This window comes from Cervus elaphus, chromosome 18, assembly GCF_910594005.1.
Source record: "Cervus elaphus chromosome 18, mCerEla1.1, whole genome shotgun sequence".
In the NCBI taxonomy this organism is placed as follows: Eukaryota; Metazoa; Chordata; class Mammalia; order Artiodactyla; family Cervidae; genus Cervus; species Cervus elaphus.
The window spans coordinates 69,779,636-69,794,730 of record NC_057832.1 but is presented as its reverse complement, the minus strand read 5'-3'; the positions used below and the strand labels follow the sequence as shown (position 1 = coordinate 69,794,730).

The 15,095-nt window shown below is 35.2% G+C and overlaps 1 protein-coding gene across 1 annotated transcript in view; it reads right to left on the bottom strand.

Moving 5' to 3' along the window:
- The window catches only part of DPY19L2 (dpy-19 like 2), an 83,862-nt gene that overhangs the window by 42,285 nt on the left and 26,482 nt on the right, over nucleotides 1-15,095 (bottom strand). The window contains exons 9-11 of the mRNA XM_043872443.1: nucleotides 11,681-11,780; nucleotides 6,262-6,339; nucleotides 5,428-5,514 (exon numbers count right to left, since the gene is read on the bottom strand). Of these exons, the coding sequence (XP_043728378.1) occupies nucleotides 5,428-5,514; nucleotides 6,262-6,339; nucleotides 11,681-11,780 (265 nt within the window). The remainder of the gene's footprint in view (nucleotides 1-5,427; nucleotides 5,515-6,261; nucleotides 6,340-11,680; nucleotides 11,781-15,095) is intronic.

The following is a 15,095-nucleotide window of genomic DNA, read 5'->3' as shown; positions in this document are numbered from 1 at the left end:
CCATATGTTGAAATGATAACCTCAAATGCAACATATTTAGATGTGGAAACTTTGTGAGGCAATTATATAACATTATGAAAGTGGGAACTTCATAGATGGGCTTAATGCCTTTCTAAGAAGACACATAACAAAGAAAATCCCTTTACCCATTATGGGAGGACAAAGCAGATATCTGTCTATAAATCAAAAAGAAAGCTCTTATCAAGAATTAAATCAGGTGACATCTTGATCTTACACATTCCAGCATTTAGAATTGTAAGAAACAGATTTCTGCAAAAGCTACCCAGTCTGGTATTTTTATTATAGCAGTCTAAACTGACAAAGATGGACAGGGACTAGGAATACTTCTACTACTATCTCTGCAAATTGGTAAGGTATTTGTTTATTCTCAAGTTTGTATTGAAAAATAAAGGCTCCAATGAGAAACAAATCTTAGGCCTGTGTATTATTTAGATCTGGAGGAGAATTTTGTATCATCTAATTGGCCCAAGATGAGCCAGATTTCCTGAACTTCCAACAATAGAAAAATATAAATGTTCCATATTATACAATGCAAAATTGCTTGTAAATGCAAAATACAAGAATAAACCAAGTGCCCAGACAGAGGACAGTGGTTAAATTATCTATAGAATATGCAGAAGAGAATACTTACTATGAAATTATAAGGAAGGTTGAAGATCTCTATCCAGGAAAGGTTACTAAGTGATACCCAGGATAGGTTGATAAATCAAAAATGCAAAAGACTGTAGTATGCTACCTTTCATGTAAGTAAGAAGGGTTGTGATAAAATATATATGTAATATTTATTAGTTCAAAAAAAAAAAAAAACTAAATGGGTAAACTAGAAAACCAATGAGCTATCTCACTTATAAGAAATAGGGAGGGGACTTCCCTGGTGAAGCCCCTGTGGTTAAGAATCCACACTGCAATGCAGGGGATGCAGGTTCAATCCCTGGTTGGGGAACTAAGATCACACGTGCCTCAAAGCAACTGGTTCCCTCGCCACAAACGGAGAGTCCGCACGCCACGATGAAAGATCCCACATGATGCAATGAAGATCCTAGGACTCAACACAGCCAAATAAATAAATACTTTTTTAAAAAGAAATAGGCAGGATCAAGGTAAAAAGAAAAGTGCAGAGAATGAGGTGGGAGGGATGAGAGAGAGTGGTATTTTCTGAGTATAAGATGTATATTTCTTATTCCTAGAAACATGGTACTTTTCACCACAAAATTAATTAAAATCAAGCAAGAGGGAACTTTTGCTTGTGGTCAAAGTTGGTACAACAGGAAACAAATTTACTTTCCCATCTTTAACAACTAAACACAAGCAAAATAGGTAAGAGACTACTATGAACAATTAAATGTCAATGTATTATATTATAAAAAATGGATCCATTCCTCGAAGCACATAATCTACCAAGACAGAATCATGAAGAAACAAAAACTCTGATCACACCTATAACTAGTAAGGATACTGAATCATATTCACAAATCTCTCAAAAAAGAAAAGCGGGACCAGTTGACTTTACGGGTGAATTCTACCAAATATTTCAAGAAGACTAACATCAATCCTTCTCAAACTCTTCCAAAAAATTGAAGAGAAAGGAATAATTCCAAACATATTTCATAAGGCCAGTGTGTTTCAGATACCAAAGTTAGACAAGGACACTACAAGAAAACTAAACTATAAATAGACCAATATCCCAGATGAACACAGATGCGAAAGTTCTTATCAAAATATTATCAAACCAAATTTAACATCACATTAAAGGATCACACACGATGGTCAAGTGATAATTATCTTTGCAATGCTAGGATGGTTTAACATAACAAGGGATAAAAATCACATAATCATTTCAATCAATGCAGAAAAACATTTGATAAAATCTGACACCCATTCATAATAAAAACTCTCAACAAACTAAAGGGAAATTATCTCAACAGAATTAAGATCATATTGGAAAATCCCATTGCTAACATCATACTCAATAGTAAAAAACTAAAAGGTTTCCTCTAAGATCAGGAACAAGGAAAATGTAAAATTATCTCTGTTCACAGATGGCATCAACTTAAATGTAGAAGACACTAAAGATTCTACACATACACACACACAGTGTTAGAATTAATAAGTTCTGCAAAGCATCAGGGTACAAACTCAACAAAGAAACTATGTTGCATTTCTATACATTAACAATGAACTATCTAAAAAGGAAATTAAGAAAATAATGCTATTCACAATAGCCTAAAAATGTATAAGATAGTAAGGATAAACATAACCAAAGAGGTGAAAGGTTTATACACTGAAAACACTTCTGAAAATAATTAAAGAAGACACAAATGGAAAGACACTATCTGTCTTTCTGTCTGACTTATTTCACATAGTATTATGTCAAGGTCTACTCATGTTGTCACAAATGGTAGGAAAATCTTTAGCTACCACTTCCAGTGCTTTTCATAGAGCCAGACTGATATCTAATACTATATTCTTTTCATGAAGGACCTTCTTTAACATTTCTTTTAGTGTAAAACTGCTGGTCATAAATTCTTTATTCTGCCTTCATTCTTGAAAGACATGTCTGTGGAATATAGAGTCATAGATAGCATTTAAGTATTTTAAAGATGTTGCTTGACTGTTATCGCTTGTATTTTTTTCTTATGAAAAATCTTCTGACATCCTTATTCTTTGTTCTTCTATATTTGTCTTACTTCTCTTGCTGCTCTCAAGATTTTATCACTGACCTTGAACAAACTGATAATATACCTTAAAGGTCCATCTAGTCAAGGCTATGGTTTTTCCAGTGGTCATGTATGGATGTGAGAGTTGGACTATAAAGAAAGCTGAGCGCAGAATTGATGCTTTTGAACTGTGGTGTTGGAGAAGACTCTCGAGAGTCCCTTGGACTGCAAGGAGAACCAACCAGTCCATCCTAAAGGAGATCAGTCCTGGGTGTTTATTGGAAGGACTGATGCTGAAGCTGAAACTCCAAAACTTTGGCCACCTCATGCGAAGAGTTGACTCATTGGAAAAGACTCATGCTGGGAGGGATTGGGGGCAGGAGGAGAAGGGGACGACAGAGGATGAGATGGCTGGATGGCATCATCGACTCAATGGACATGAGTTTGGGTAAACTCCGGGAGTTGGTGATGGACAGGGAGGCCTGGCATGCTGTGATTCATGGGTTTGCAAAGAGTCGGACATGACTGAGCGACTGAACTGAACTTTATGAGTTTTGTACTTGAGATTCATTGAAATCCTTCATCTCTGAGATCAAATTTGGAAAATTTTTGGTCATAATTTCTTCAAATATTTTTCTACCTCTTCCCAACTCCACTGATTTAGACATGCACTTTTCATACATAAACTGTAACTGGGGGATTAGAAGATCAGCATTTTGCAATCCTTATTGAATTAATGAATCTGGTATTAAGCACTGGAGGCTGTGATCATAAAAGAAGAGGTACCAGTAACAAGTGCTTTCTGCTTAAAGAACAATACTATAGACTTGCCAAAGGTATTAAACTTGAACATGTCTAAGCTTTAGACTCAAGTATTAATACAGAAGACAAAAGAAGATGTAAAGCTGCCTCATAACGACTCAGAGAGTTAAATCTAGATCACAGAACCCTTCACATGTTCAGTGACCCAGGGTTTTCAACAAATAAATATTCCAGAAAGAAAACATGGAGACATATTAGAAACCTGTAGATTAAAAACAGAAACTTGATAAAATTATAAGGAAAAGCTTGGAGTGATCAAGTGATCTTGACTATAGCCGAGAGAGGCACTACTGTTTTAGAGCCCCTCTAGGTCACATGGAGGGCTTCTCTAATGATTAAACAAGTTCTGGTTTTGATGTGATGGTATTTTAAGGATGTATAACAGTCCTTAATAACAGTATTATTAACACTTATCAGTACTAGTCAGTATATAAAAATTGGTTTTATAAAGTTTTATATATCTGCTATATTTCAAAATAAAGGTTTTCATAAAAAGAGGCAGATGAGCAGAATATAACAAGTTCTGTACTCTGTAATGCTGAAAAGGTTTGACAAAATGCTGAAAAGAACCTGTGTCTTTTGGAGATAGAAAGAAGAGAGCTTACTCACTGTGAGGCAAAAAAAAAAAAGTATGGGGAGATAAAAAAGTTAAAAACCTAAATTTCAAGAATATATATATATAATGTATGTATGTGTGTGTGTGTGTGTGTAACTGAGTCACTTTGCTCTACAGCAAAAATTGGCACAACACTGTAAAACAACGATACTTCAACTTTGAAAAGCGGGGCGGGGGGGGACCCTAAATCTCGAAAAGATTCAATCAATGCACCATACATGGAAAAGTGCTATATTTTGGTATTTCTGTATTAAGTTATCATTTTCTGATCATTGTGGAAAGGGAATATCCCAGAACATTCCAGTGAAGGAGAACATTCCAGGTTCTGGCATATGAACATCAAAAGTGTGACTATGGTAATAAAACTGATTTACTGAACCACCATTCCAAATATAACTGCAAATGAGAGTTAGTCCATGAAAGTAAGTTGCATGAGGAGACTACACACTTACTCTAGTTATGTTGCCATTGCTCAAAACAGTTTGGAACTCCTCTTTATAAACTTTATAATTCAGAGATTATTTCCTTATGGGTGCAAGAAAATCGGTCTTATTACTTTTTTGTCACACCATATTTTGATCAAGATCTGTATTACCCAGTCCAATCACCCACCTTAGTCACAAGACTGGTCGTTTCCAAAAATCAAATCCACCCTTGAAAGATGAAGATTTGCCACCATTGAGGATATTCAAAAGAATGTGCCACAGTCTGTGAAGGCAATTCAGAGGAATTCCAAAAATGCTTTGGGCAATGGCAGTGTCACTGCAATAAGTATTTAGCCTACTGAAGTGACTTAGAAGGAAATAAATAATTTTTATCATAAATTATGGCATATTTTTAAAAGTAAGTCATTACTTTATTATTTAAAAAATATTTACTGGGGGTATTGGCTTAAAAAGGTAAACCTTCCTTATATTATTTTTTAAGGATGAGATACAGAAAAGCAGTATCTTGGAAAAACTTTGCAAGTGAGTAATAATCCAGAAAGGGCCCTATTTGTTCTTGTTAATTGCTGTTGTGCTCAGTCTTGTCTGACTCTTGGTGACTTCATGGTATAATAGCCCATTAGGCTCCTCTGTCCATAGAATTTCCAGGCAAGAATACTGGAGTGGGTTGCCATTTCCTACTCCAGGGGATCTTCCCGACCCAGGGACTGAACCCACATTTTTTGCATCTCCTGCATTGGCAGGCAGATTCTTTATCACTAGTGCCACTTGGGAAACCCATTTATTCTTCCTAACCTATATTAAATGGTTAAAATTGCTATTTGAAGGTTAAAATAAAATCTTTATGAGCTTAACAAACACTCACCAATGTTATTAACAGAGATGAAGAATAATAAGAAGATAAATACATTGGATTTCCAAACATGAATACAAAACAAAGGAAAACTGAAATCTGAAAATTGGAGAAAATAAATACATTTTATAGTTATTAGATAAATATTATAATGCATACTTTGTCTACAAGGATATAGTCATTTCTAATATAAAATTTATTTGCATAGAATATTAATAAATAGATCTTGACCAAGAATTTCAAAACACTGACAGGCTCTAAGTATCTTCAACACCATAAATACTATATGACAGAATTTAATTTTTTTCTCATTTGCAACTTGGCACAAAGAAAAAGCTATTATTTCTACCAATTTAATAATGGAATGCTATAAAAAGAAAGACTTAGTTATAAGTATTAGTTTTCTAATCTGAGTTTCGTTAAACTACTTGAGGACTTCTCTCAATAAGGAAGTTTTATTTTACATTCTTTAATTTTCACTTCTTATTTTCTTAAAGGAGATGTGTTTGGAAACTAATATAAAAACAATAATGGAAAAACATTTATAGAGTATCATAGTCATGCAAAGTATTAAAAAATCTCAGGTCTCAGAGAGAAAAGGCAGTTTCAAAAGTAGCGACAATAATAATAAAACAAAAAAATTTTAAAGTTTCATTGGGTACAAAACATCTGCAGTCCAGCTGAAAGTAAAGTTGCTATAATATGTCATTCAGTTATCCTTCTAATATTATCAACATCATATGTATTAAATACTACCTGAGAGGAGGTATATAAAACAGTCAGTTCTATTTTATAAACTCTGAAATCTTATTTTAATATATGACTTATAAGTATTTAAAACATTACCATGTTCGCATGAATTATCTTCTGAAACTTGTTTGGCTCAATGTACCCCACAACATACATAGGAAATAATGAGGCTATCTGAAATAAAAACATAAAAAAGCAGAAGCAAAAAAATATAGAAAAGCATTTCCCTATTCATTTGCAATGTAATTGTAAGAGGACAGTCATATTTCTAATAATTGAAGTCAGAATAATGTGAACCAACCTCCTCACTAGTAACTAGAACAGCTCGAAAAAATACTAAAACTACCTGTTTGAAAGGGCTTCCAAGTGACTCAGTGGTAAAGAATCCGCTTGACAAGGAGGAGACGTGGGTTCAATTCCTGGCTTGGAAAGATACCCTGGAGAAGAAAATGGCAACCCACTCCAGGATTCTTGCCTGGGAAATCACATGGACAGAGGAGCCATGGCGGGCTACAGTCCACTGGGTTGCAAAAGAGACAGACACGACTTAGCAACTAAACAACAACAACCTGTATGAAAGCCACAGACTACTACTAAGGTGAAAAAGAATTAGGAAGCTAAGACCAGAGAAAAGATAGAAATCTACACAGATGAGCATGACATTTTGGATCACTTTTCTTCCAGAGGCATCTGCCAGTTCCATCAGCAGCAGATGCCCGCCAGCTGAGAGGCAGTTGAGAGGTTTCTACATACTCAGCAGCCAGGTACTCCCAAGAGTGAGATCTCTGCTAAGTCCCCAAGATTTGGTTTGGGACTTCGAAGAGTTATACTATAAGCGTGAGTGCTCAGTCGCTCAGTCGTGTCTGACTTTTTGCAACGGCATGGCCTGCGCTCCACCAGGTTCCTCTGTCCAGATAGTCTCCAGGCAAGGATACTGGAGCAGGTTGCCATTTCCTCTTCCAGGGGATCTTCCCGACACAGGGATTGAACCCATGTCTCCTGTGTCTCTGTATTGGCAGGTAGATTCTTTACCACTGAGCTACCTGGGAAAGCCCTTATATGAGAGGCAACCAGAAATCAAAGCATCCCTCCAAAATACTGAAGCCCATTTTTGAATTATCTCATTCTCTGATTGCAGGAGTATGATTAAAGATTGTCAGTCCCTGTATTTGCCTGCTGGATGAAAATTTAATTTTCTCTGGAAGAAGTGAATATCATCTTAGTCTCAAATTAACTCTACAATTGTTCATGTACAATGTCTAATACCATATCAAAACTAATCAGATATAGGAGGAAATATGGCATTATCACTAAGACAACAGAAACAGATCTAAAAAGAATCTAAATCTAGTTCAGGGGTCAGCAAACTTTTAATGGAAAAAGCCAGATAGTAAATGTATTATGATTTATAGGCCACATACAGACTCAACTGTATATTCTTCTATATTTTTAAAACAACATTATAAAAATATTAAGACTACTCTTAGCTCACAAATCACTCAAAAACATGTCTGGCATCATCAGACACAGACTTTATGTTTCACATGTGCACAGAAATAATACATAAAATTCCAGGAAGGTATTCAAAGCCATAAAAAATAAAATAAAGATATACAACTAGTATTACAATAATCAATAGTAAGAAGTCAAAGATGGATTTAAAAGCAGGTGAAACACAAGCAAACAAAAAAGTGATAAATCGAAAGAGAGATCAGAAGAAAGCATAAAGTGACAAAGGGATGAACAACATATGAAAGAATGTAAGAGACGTAAAACATACGGTGTAAAGATCATACTTTACATCTCAGAAAAGGTTGAGGGATTTATACTTAAAAGACATTTTACCCGAGAAGTTCCCAAACTCTATAGAAAAAAAATCAAGCCCTGATGCATAAAGTATTACTGCTGCTGCTGCTAAGTTACTTCAGTCGCGTCCAACTCTGTGTGACCCCACAGACAGTAGCCCACCAGGCTCCTCTGTCCCTGGGATTCTCCAGGCAAGAATACTGGAGTGGGTTGCCATTTCCTTACTAGCCCCCAGCAAAGCATAAATTATAACAAATAAAACCCAACCACACTTAGGCATGTTGTAGTAAAAACCGCTTATAACCAAAGGCAAAGAGTAAATCCTTAAATACAGTCTGAAACTGACTTTAAGACTTAAGTTTCTGTAATCAAGACATCATGGTACTGGAGAAAAAATAAACAAACTGACCAAAGGAATAAAACAGAGGGTCCCAAAACAGATCCACACAATCACAGGCAACTGAGCTTTGACAACAGAGCAAAGGTAATTCAATGAAGAAATGACAGTCTTTTCAGTTAAACATGCTGGAAGACTTGGACATGCATGTATTAAAAAAAAAAAATCTAGACCCACTATAAAAAAACTAAAAGACAAGCCAGGTATTATAAGAAAATCATTACATAACTCATATCTAATAAAGGTCTGTAAATAAATAAAGCATGTAAATACTAAGAACTATCAAAACTCAGAAATAAGAAAACAAATAACCCAATTTAAAAATGGGCAAAATATCAGAACAAATACCTCACCAAAGAAGATACGCAGAGGGCAAATAAGCACATATAAAGATTGAAAGGCAATACTACATTAGGGAACTGTAAATCAGAAAAACAAGACACTGCTACACACCTATTAGAGTGGCTGAAATTCAAAAACTTGACACAACTGGCAATTTCTTAAAAGATCAGTCTTACGATACACTCCATCAATCATAATCCTGAGCACTTACCCAACTGAGCTGAAATCTTTTGCCCACTCAAACCCTTCACATGAATTTTTATAGCATTTCAAATCATGTTATTTGGTGACTAGTCATGATTTTTTCAAGAGATGAATGGATAAACAAACTGTGGTACATTCAGACAACAAAATATTATTCATCAGTAAAAAGAAAAAAGCTATCACTTCATGAAAAGACATGGAGGAACCTAAAATACATATGGCTAAGTGAAAGAAGACAGTCTAAAAAAATGACATGATATATGATTCTAACCATATGACATTTTATTCTGGTTGTATTTTATTTCATTAAAAATTGCAGAGCTCAACTGTGAATTACAGTATTAACATTTCTTGTATTTTAGATGGCTGCACGCACAATAACAATTATGACTGGGCCCAGGAATTCTTTTGTTTGGGTCTTTGAAAAGTCCCATGCAATTTAACATTCAGCAGTGACCAGATTATGGATTTGTTGTAGAAGTAATACAATGATGGATAATTCATTTAAGAATTCCAAAGAGAATTTTATTTCAAGAGGTACCAGTTGAAGACGGTTGATGACATTCAAGTAATAACCAAATTACCTGAATATAGTTTCCCTGAATTTTGCTTATAACTTAACTGCTTAGAGCTTAAAGTACAATTTTCTGGAAATGAGTCTATAAATTCAAATCTATTCAATGGGTACCAGAGCCAATGCTATCTTCACCCTAAAGAAACTTACTTGCTGGTGGTGTGGAATAAAAGGCAAGGGCACAAATGTTTCAGCAAACCTCTTTTCAACACATTATCAAGTGCCTCATGGAGTAAGCTCAAGCAAGGCTATAGAACCTCAGAGTCAAAACAGAGAGCAGAATATTGGTTGGGGGCTTGGGGGTAGGGGAATGAGGGAGATGTTGGACAAAGGGTATAAATTTGCAACTAGAAGATGAATTGCAAAGAGTCGGACACAACTGAGCGAGACTGAGATGAATAAGTGCTGGAGATCTAATGTATCACATAGTTATTACAGTCAATACTATACTATATAATTCACAGTTGCTAAGAGACTAGGTCTTAAATGTTCTCACCAAAAAATGAAATAATATTATGTGACTTGATAGAGGTGTTAACTAACACTATGATACTAATCAGGTGATAATCATATTGTAGTGTAATAACATATCAAATCAATACACTGTACACTTTAACTTTATAAAATGTTAATTATATCTCAATAAAAATTAAAAAAACTAAAAGTCTAGTATATCTTTTGAATGGATAAAAAATCATTAAGGCAATATCAAAATTACCCAAGGAACTAAATAGTTTTATCAGCACCACTAAATTAATACATTTGCTTGCAAGGCAATGATGTACATTGGAAATCTATTCTACTATGTTGGCATATGCAAATAATGAAAACCACAGACATTCTGTGTTATTAATAGTTATAGATCAAATATAAGGAAGTAAGGCAGAGTGAATATTCTAAATATGCTTTAGACATGTGGCATAAACTAGGTTGAGATTGTAGCTTCATTTTTTATAGATAATTCCACATACAAAAGATTCTTGGCAGAATTTCTCACTGCCAATAAAGAATACTATTACACATTGTCAGTGTTAGTTAAGTGGAAAGGAGTTCTAACAAAAATTCATAATAGGAAATTTCATCAAAATTGACCTTTTACTCTGCTTTCCTGGTGGCTCAGATGGTAAAGAATCTGACCGCAGTGCAGAAGAACCAGGTTTGATCCCTGGGTCAGGAAGATACCCTAGTATAGCAACCCACTCCAGTAGGCTTGGCTGGAGAATTCCATAGACAGAGGACCCTGGTGGGCTATAGTCCATGGGGCTGGAAATAGTTGGCAACTGACCACCTGATGTGAAGAGCTGACTCATTTGAAAAGACTCTGATGCTGGGAAAGATTGGGGACAGGAGAAGGGGACGACAGAGGATGAGATGGCTGGATGGCATCACCAACTCAATGGACATGAGTTTAGGTAAACTCCAGGAGTTGGTGATGGACAGGGAGGCCTGGTGTGCTGCGGTCCATGCGGTCACAAAGAGTCGGACACGACTGAGCAACTGAACTAAACTGAACTGAGTGATGAACACTTTCACTTTCTGCTTCCCCAGCTCGGTTTCTTGCCATTAATTACTTAGTTGTTTGGGGTAACAGGATATGGTCTCAGTTTACTCCATAATATCAAGATTAAAGCTCTGAGAAGTGGTGTCCAGTAAGATTCTGCTCTTCAGACAAAACAACCTTTAGCTGGATTAGAAGCAGAAATCCCCTAGCATGAAGAGTTAAAGTGGCCCTTATCATGTTATGCAGCTTGGCACCTAAAATGATTAGTCAGGCAAAAGGAGAATCTACAGGTAGATTTACAGAGATCACCTCAAATATCAATAGGAAATATTATGGATTAAAATAAGAGCAAAAGTTCTCTTTTACAGGTTGACCTTTAATATCTGCCTAACCAACACATTAACAGAAGGTAGGATTATGTAATTTTTTAAAAATCAAACACGTATGTCAACTTTATAATCTTTCAATATTTTGAAAATCTATTAGGACACAAATATAATCACATTTAAAATTTCTCCAAATGAAAAAGAACATTTAAAAAAGAATGTATGTATGTGCATAACTGAGTCACTCTGCTGTATGGCAGACAGCACAGCATTATAAATCAACTATACTCAACAGAAAAATTTTTTATATGGAAACAACCAAGCACATCTTGTATTTGACTTAAATTAGTTTAAAATCATCTTACCTGTGTAAAAAGTATAAACTGAGCAAATTGCCAGGGAAGCATAAAAGCAACATTGGAAAGGCAGAGAGCAATAAAGTGCCTTCTACTATTGTTCGTGGTCCTTAATGAAGAAAATTGACACCAATAAGTTTTACTATATATAAAAGTAGCCTATCATTGAACTGAAAGACTGGTTGCAAAATGTTAAAATCTAATGATCCCCTTACCTTTGATGTAGGATAACAAAATACAGTTAACTTTTAAAAGCACATTAAAAAGAACAAAATATTCAAATTATAAAAATTCTTATAATAAAACAATCAAAATTAGAGCTTTAAATAAGATATTGTATCTAGTTTATCAGTAAGTATTTTAAACATATAGCACAATAATTACAGTCATTATTTTGCAATTAACTTTTAACAGAGTATAATCCATAAAAATAATGAATCACACTTCTGTATACCTAAAACTAATACAATACTGTAAAACAACTATATTCAACTAAAATTTTATTTTCCTTTAATGATGCATGACACTAGACATTTAATACTCCAGCGAGAAGGTCAGAAAATAGAATGTGAACTGACTTTGCATACCTCGAGATATTTACATGGTACGAGCAGCAGTAGCTTTCATATACCACCACTTTTAAGTTTTGAAAAATGTTAAGTGCTGGTGAAATTATAAGCTAATGACTAAGAGGGAAATTTAAAGGACATTTTCAACAATGACTTCAAAGGAATGATTCTGGAATACAGTTAAACTAATCATATTGAAATTTAAACTGTCCATTTTTCAATTATGAGATATATCAGTAACCAATACCTTTTACCACATAAGACTTTAGTATCTTTTAGAATATGAAAAAAAGAAATGCAAACATTTTGTGTAAATTATAAAACTCTGTTATTTTTCTAAAGGTGATACATTGTTATAATATGGTACATAAATTTTCAAAAGTAAAAATTTTAATGATCATACTGTTTAGTAATATATCACGAAATATATTAAGTACTCAGTTATGGTTATAAAATAAAAATTACTTTTGACTAAAGTCCATCTTAAAGGAAATCAGTCCTGAATATTCATTGGAAGGACTAATGCTGAAGCTGAAACTCCAATACTTGGGTCACCTGATGTGAAGATCTGACTCATTTGAAAAGACCCTGAAAGCTGGGAAAGATTGAAGGTGGGAGGAGAAGGGGACGACAGAGGATGAGATGGTTGGATAGCATCACTGACTCAATGGACATGAGTTTGAGTAAACTCTGGGAGCTGGTGATGGACAGGGAGGCCTGGCAAGCTGTAGTCCACAAAGTCACAGAGTCGGACACAACTCAGCGACTAAACTGAACTGAACTCAAAGTGTGGAGTATAACACATGCACTCAAGCATACAGTTCTAAGTGTTCTAACCAATGTGTTTCCTTCCATGAAATCTTTGCCTGGTCAGACTAATGTCACTTCAAAAAATTTAAACAAATGGAAACATAAATGGATAAAAATTAGATTCCCAAATCCAAATTCAATCCAAAAAAAACCTTTCATGTAGGTAAGGTAGTCTGCACCTTTTTAGAGGTTGGTACTACCCCAGTTTCCCTTTATATATCTTCTTTAAGTGAACACATAAAGGGCTTTAAAAGGCTACAAGACAGTGTGCTAAGTGCTCCATAATTAAAGAGATAAATGTAGCATGGTTTCTGTTTTCAGTGGCATTTTACTAAATTAAGTGTATATTTAGACATTTGTGTGTGTGTGTGTGTGTGTGTGTGTGTGTGTGTGTGTGTGCTGCATTAACAAATCTATGGTTTTAAGAAAGAAGATATACACAAATGATCTTAATATAGGCAAAATATGAAGGGTACTAATAAGTGATCATTAATAATGATCACTATCCCATTTCCCTGGGAGTTTGGAGGGGATAGTTTTCACTATTTCATTCAGTGATAGATCTTAATAACATTCTATGACACCTATCTACATGATAGTTATTTATAGCATTCTACTATTTATGTTTTTGATGTTGTTGCTCAGAATTTCAAATTTTCTGAAATGCTTATAAAGTTAATCCCAACCAAAACATATGTCCAGGAAAAAAAGTTGAGATGAAATTTCGGTTAAACCTCTAGAAATATCTGGAGTTCAGAAATATTAATAAACATATGAACATAGATACTCCTTATCTAACTCAGCATTTCCCAAATTCATTTGTGCATCAAAAACTTACTTCATGCTTCATCAGAGCCACAGATTGGAAAACAGTCAGTCAGAGTACAAGAGGATTGAGAGGAAAAAGTATTAGCTTCTCAAAACCCTTTGAATCTTTCATGTTGTTCAGCAGCTAAGTCATGTCTGACTCTTTGTGACCCCATGGACTGCAGCACGGCAGCCCTCCCTGACCCTCACTATCTCCTGGAGTTTGCCCAAGTTCATGTCCACTGAATGAATCAGTTCTGCCATCCATTTCATCCTTTGTTGCCCTCTTTTCCTTTTGCCTTCAATCTTTCCCAGCATCGGGGTCTTTTCCAATGAGTCTGCTCTTTTCACGAGGTGGCCAAAGTACTGGAGCTTCAACTTCAGCATCAGTCCCACCAATGAGTATTCAGGATTGATTTCCTTTAGGATTGACTGGCTTGATCTCCTTACTGTCCAAGGGACTCTCGGGAGTCTTCTCTAGTACCACGGTTCAAAAACATCATATCTTTGGTGCTCTGCCTTTCTTATGGTCCACCTCTCATATCTGTACATGACTATTGGAAAGAACATAGCTTTGACTATATGGACCTTTGTTAGCACAGTGATGTCTTTGCTTTTTAATACACTGTCTAGGTTTGTCATAACTTTCCTTCTAAGAAGCAAGCTTCTTCTAAATTCAAGGCTGCAGTCATCATCTGCAGTGATTTCAGAGCCCAAGAAGAGGAAAATTTACCTCTGCTTCCACTTTTTCTCCTTCTGTCATGAAGTGATGGGACCAGATGCCATGACCTTATTTTTTTTTTAATGCTGAGTGTTAAGCCAGTTTTTTTTGCTCTCCTCTTTCACCATCATCAAGAGGCTCTTTAGCTCCTCTTCACTTTCTGTCATTAGAGTGGTATCATCTGCTTATATGAGGCTGTGAGTATTTCTCCTGGCAATCTTGATTCCAGCTTGTAACTCATCCAACCCAGCATTTTGCATGATGTACTCTGCACGTAAGTTAAATAAGCAGGGTGACAATATGCATCCTTGTCATACTCCTTTACTAATTTTGAACCAGTCAGTTGTTCTATGTAAGGTTCTAACTGTTGCTTCTTGACATGCATACAGGTTTCTCAAGAGACAAGTAAGACAGTCTGGTATTTCCGTCTGTTTAAGAATTTTTCATAGTTTGTTTAGATCCACACAATCAAAAGTTTTAGTGTAGTCAATGCAACAGAAGTACACGTTTTTTGGAA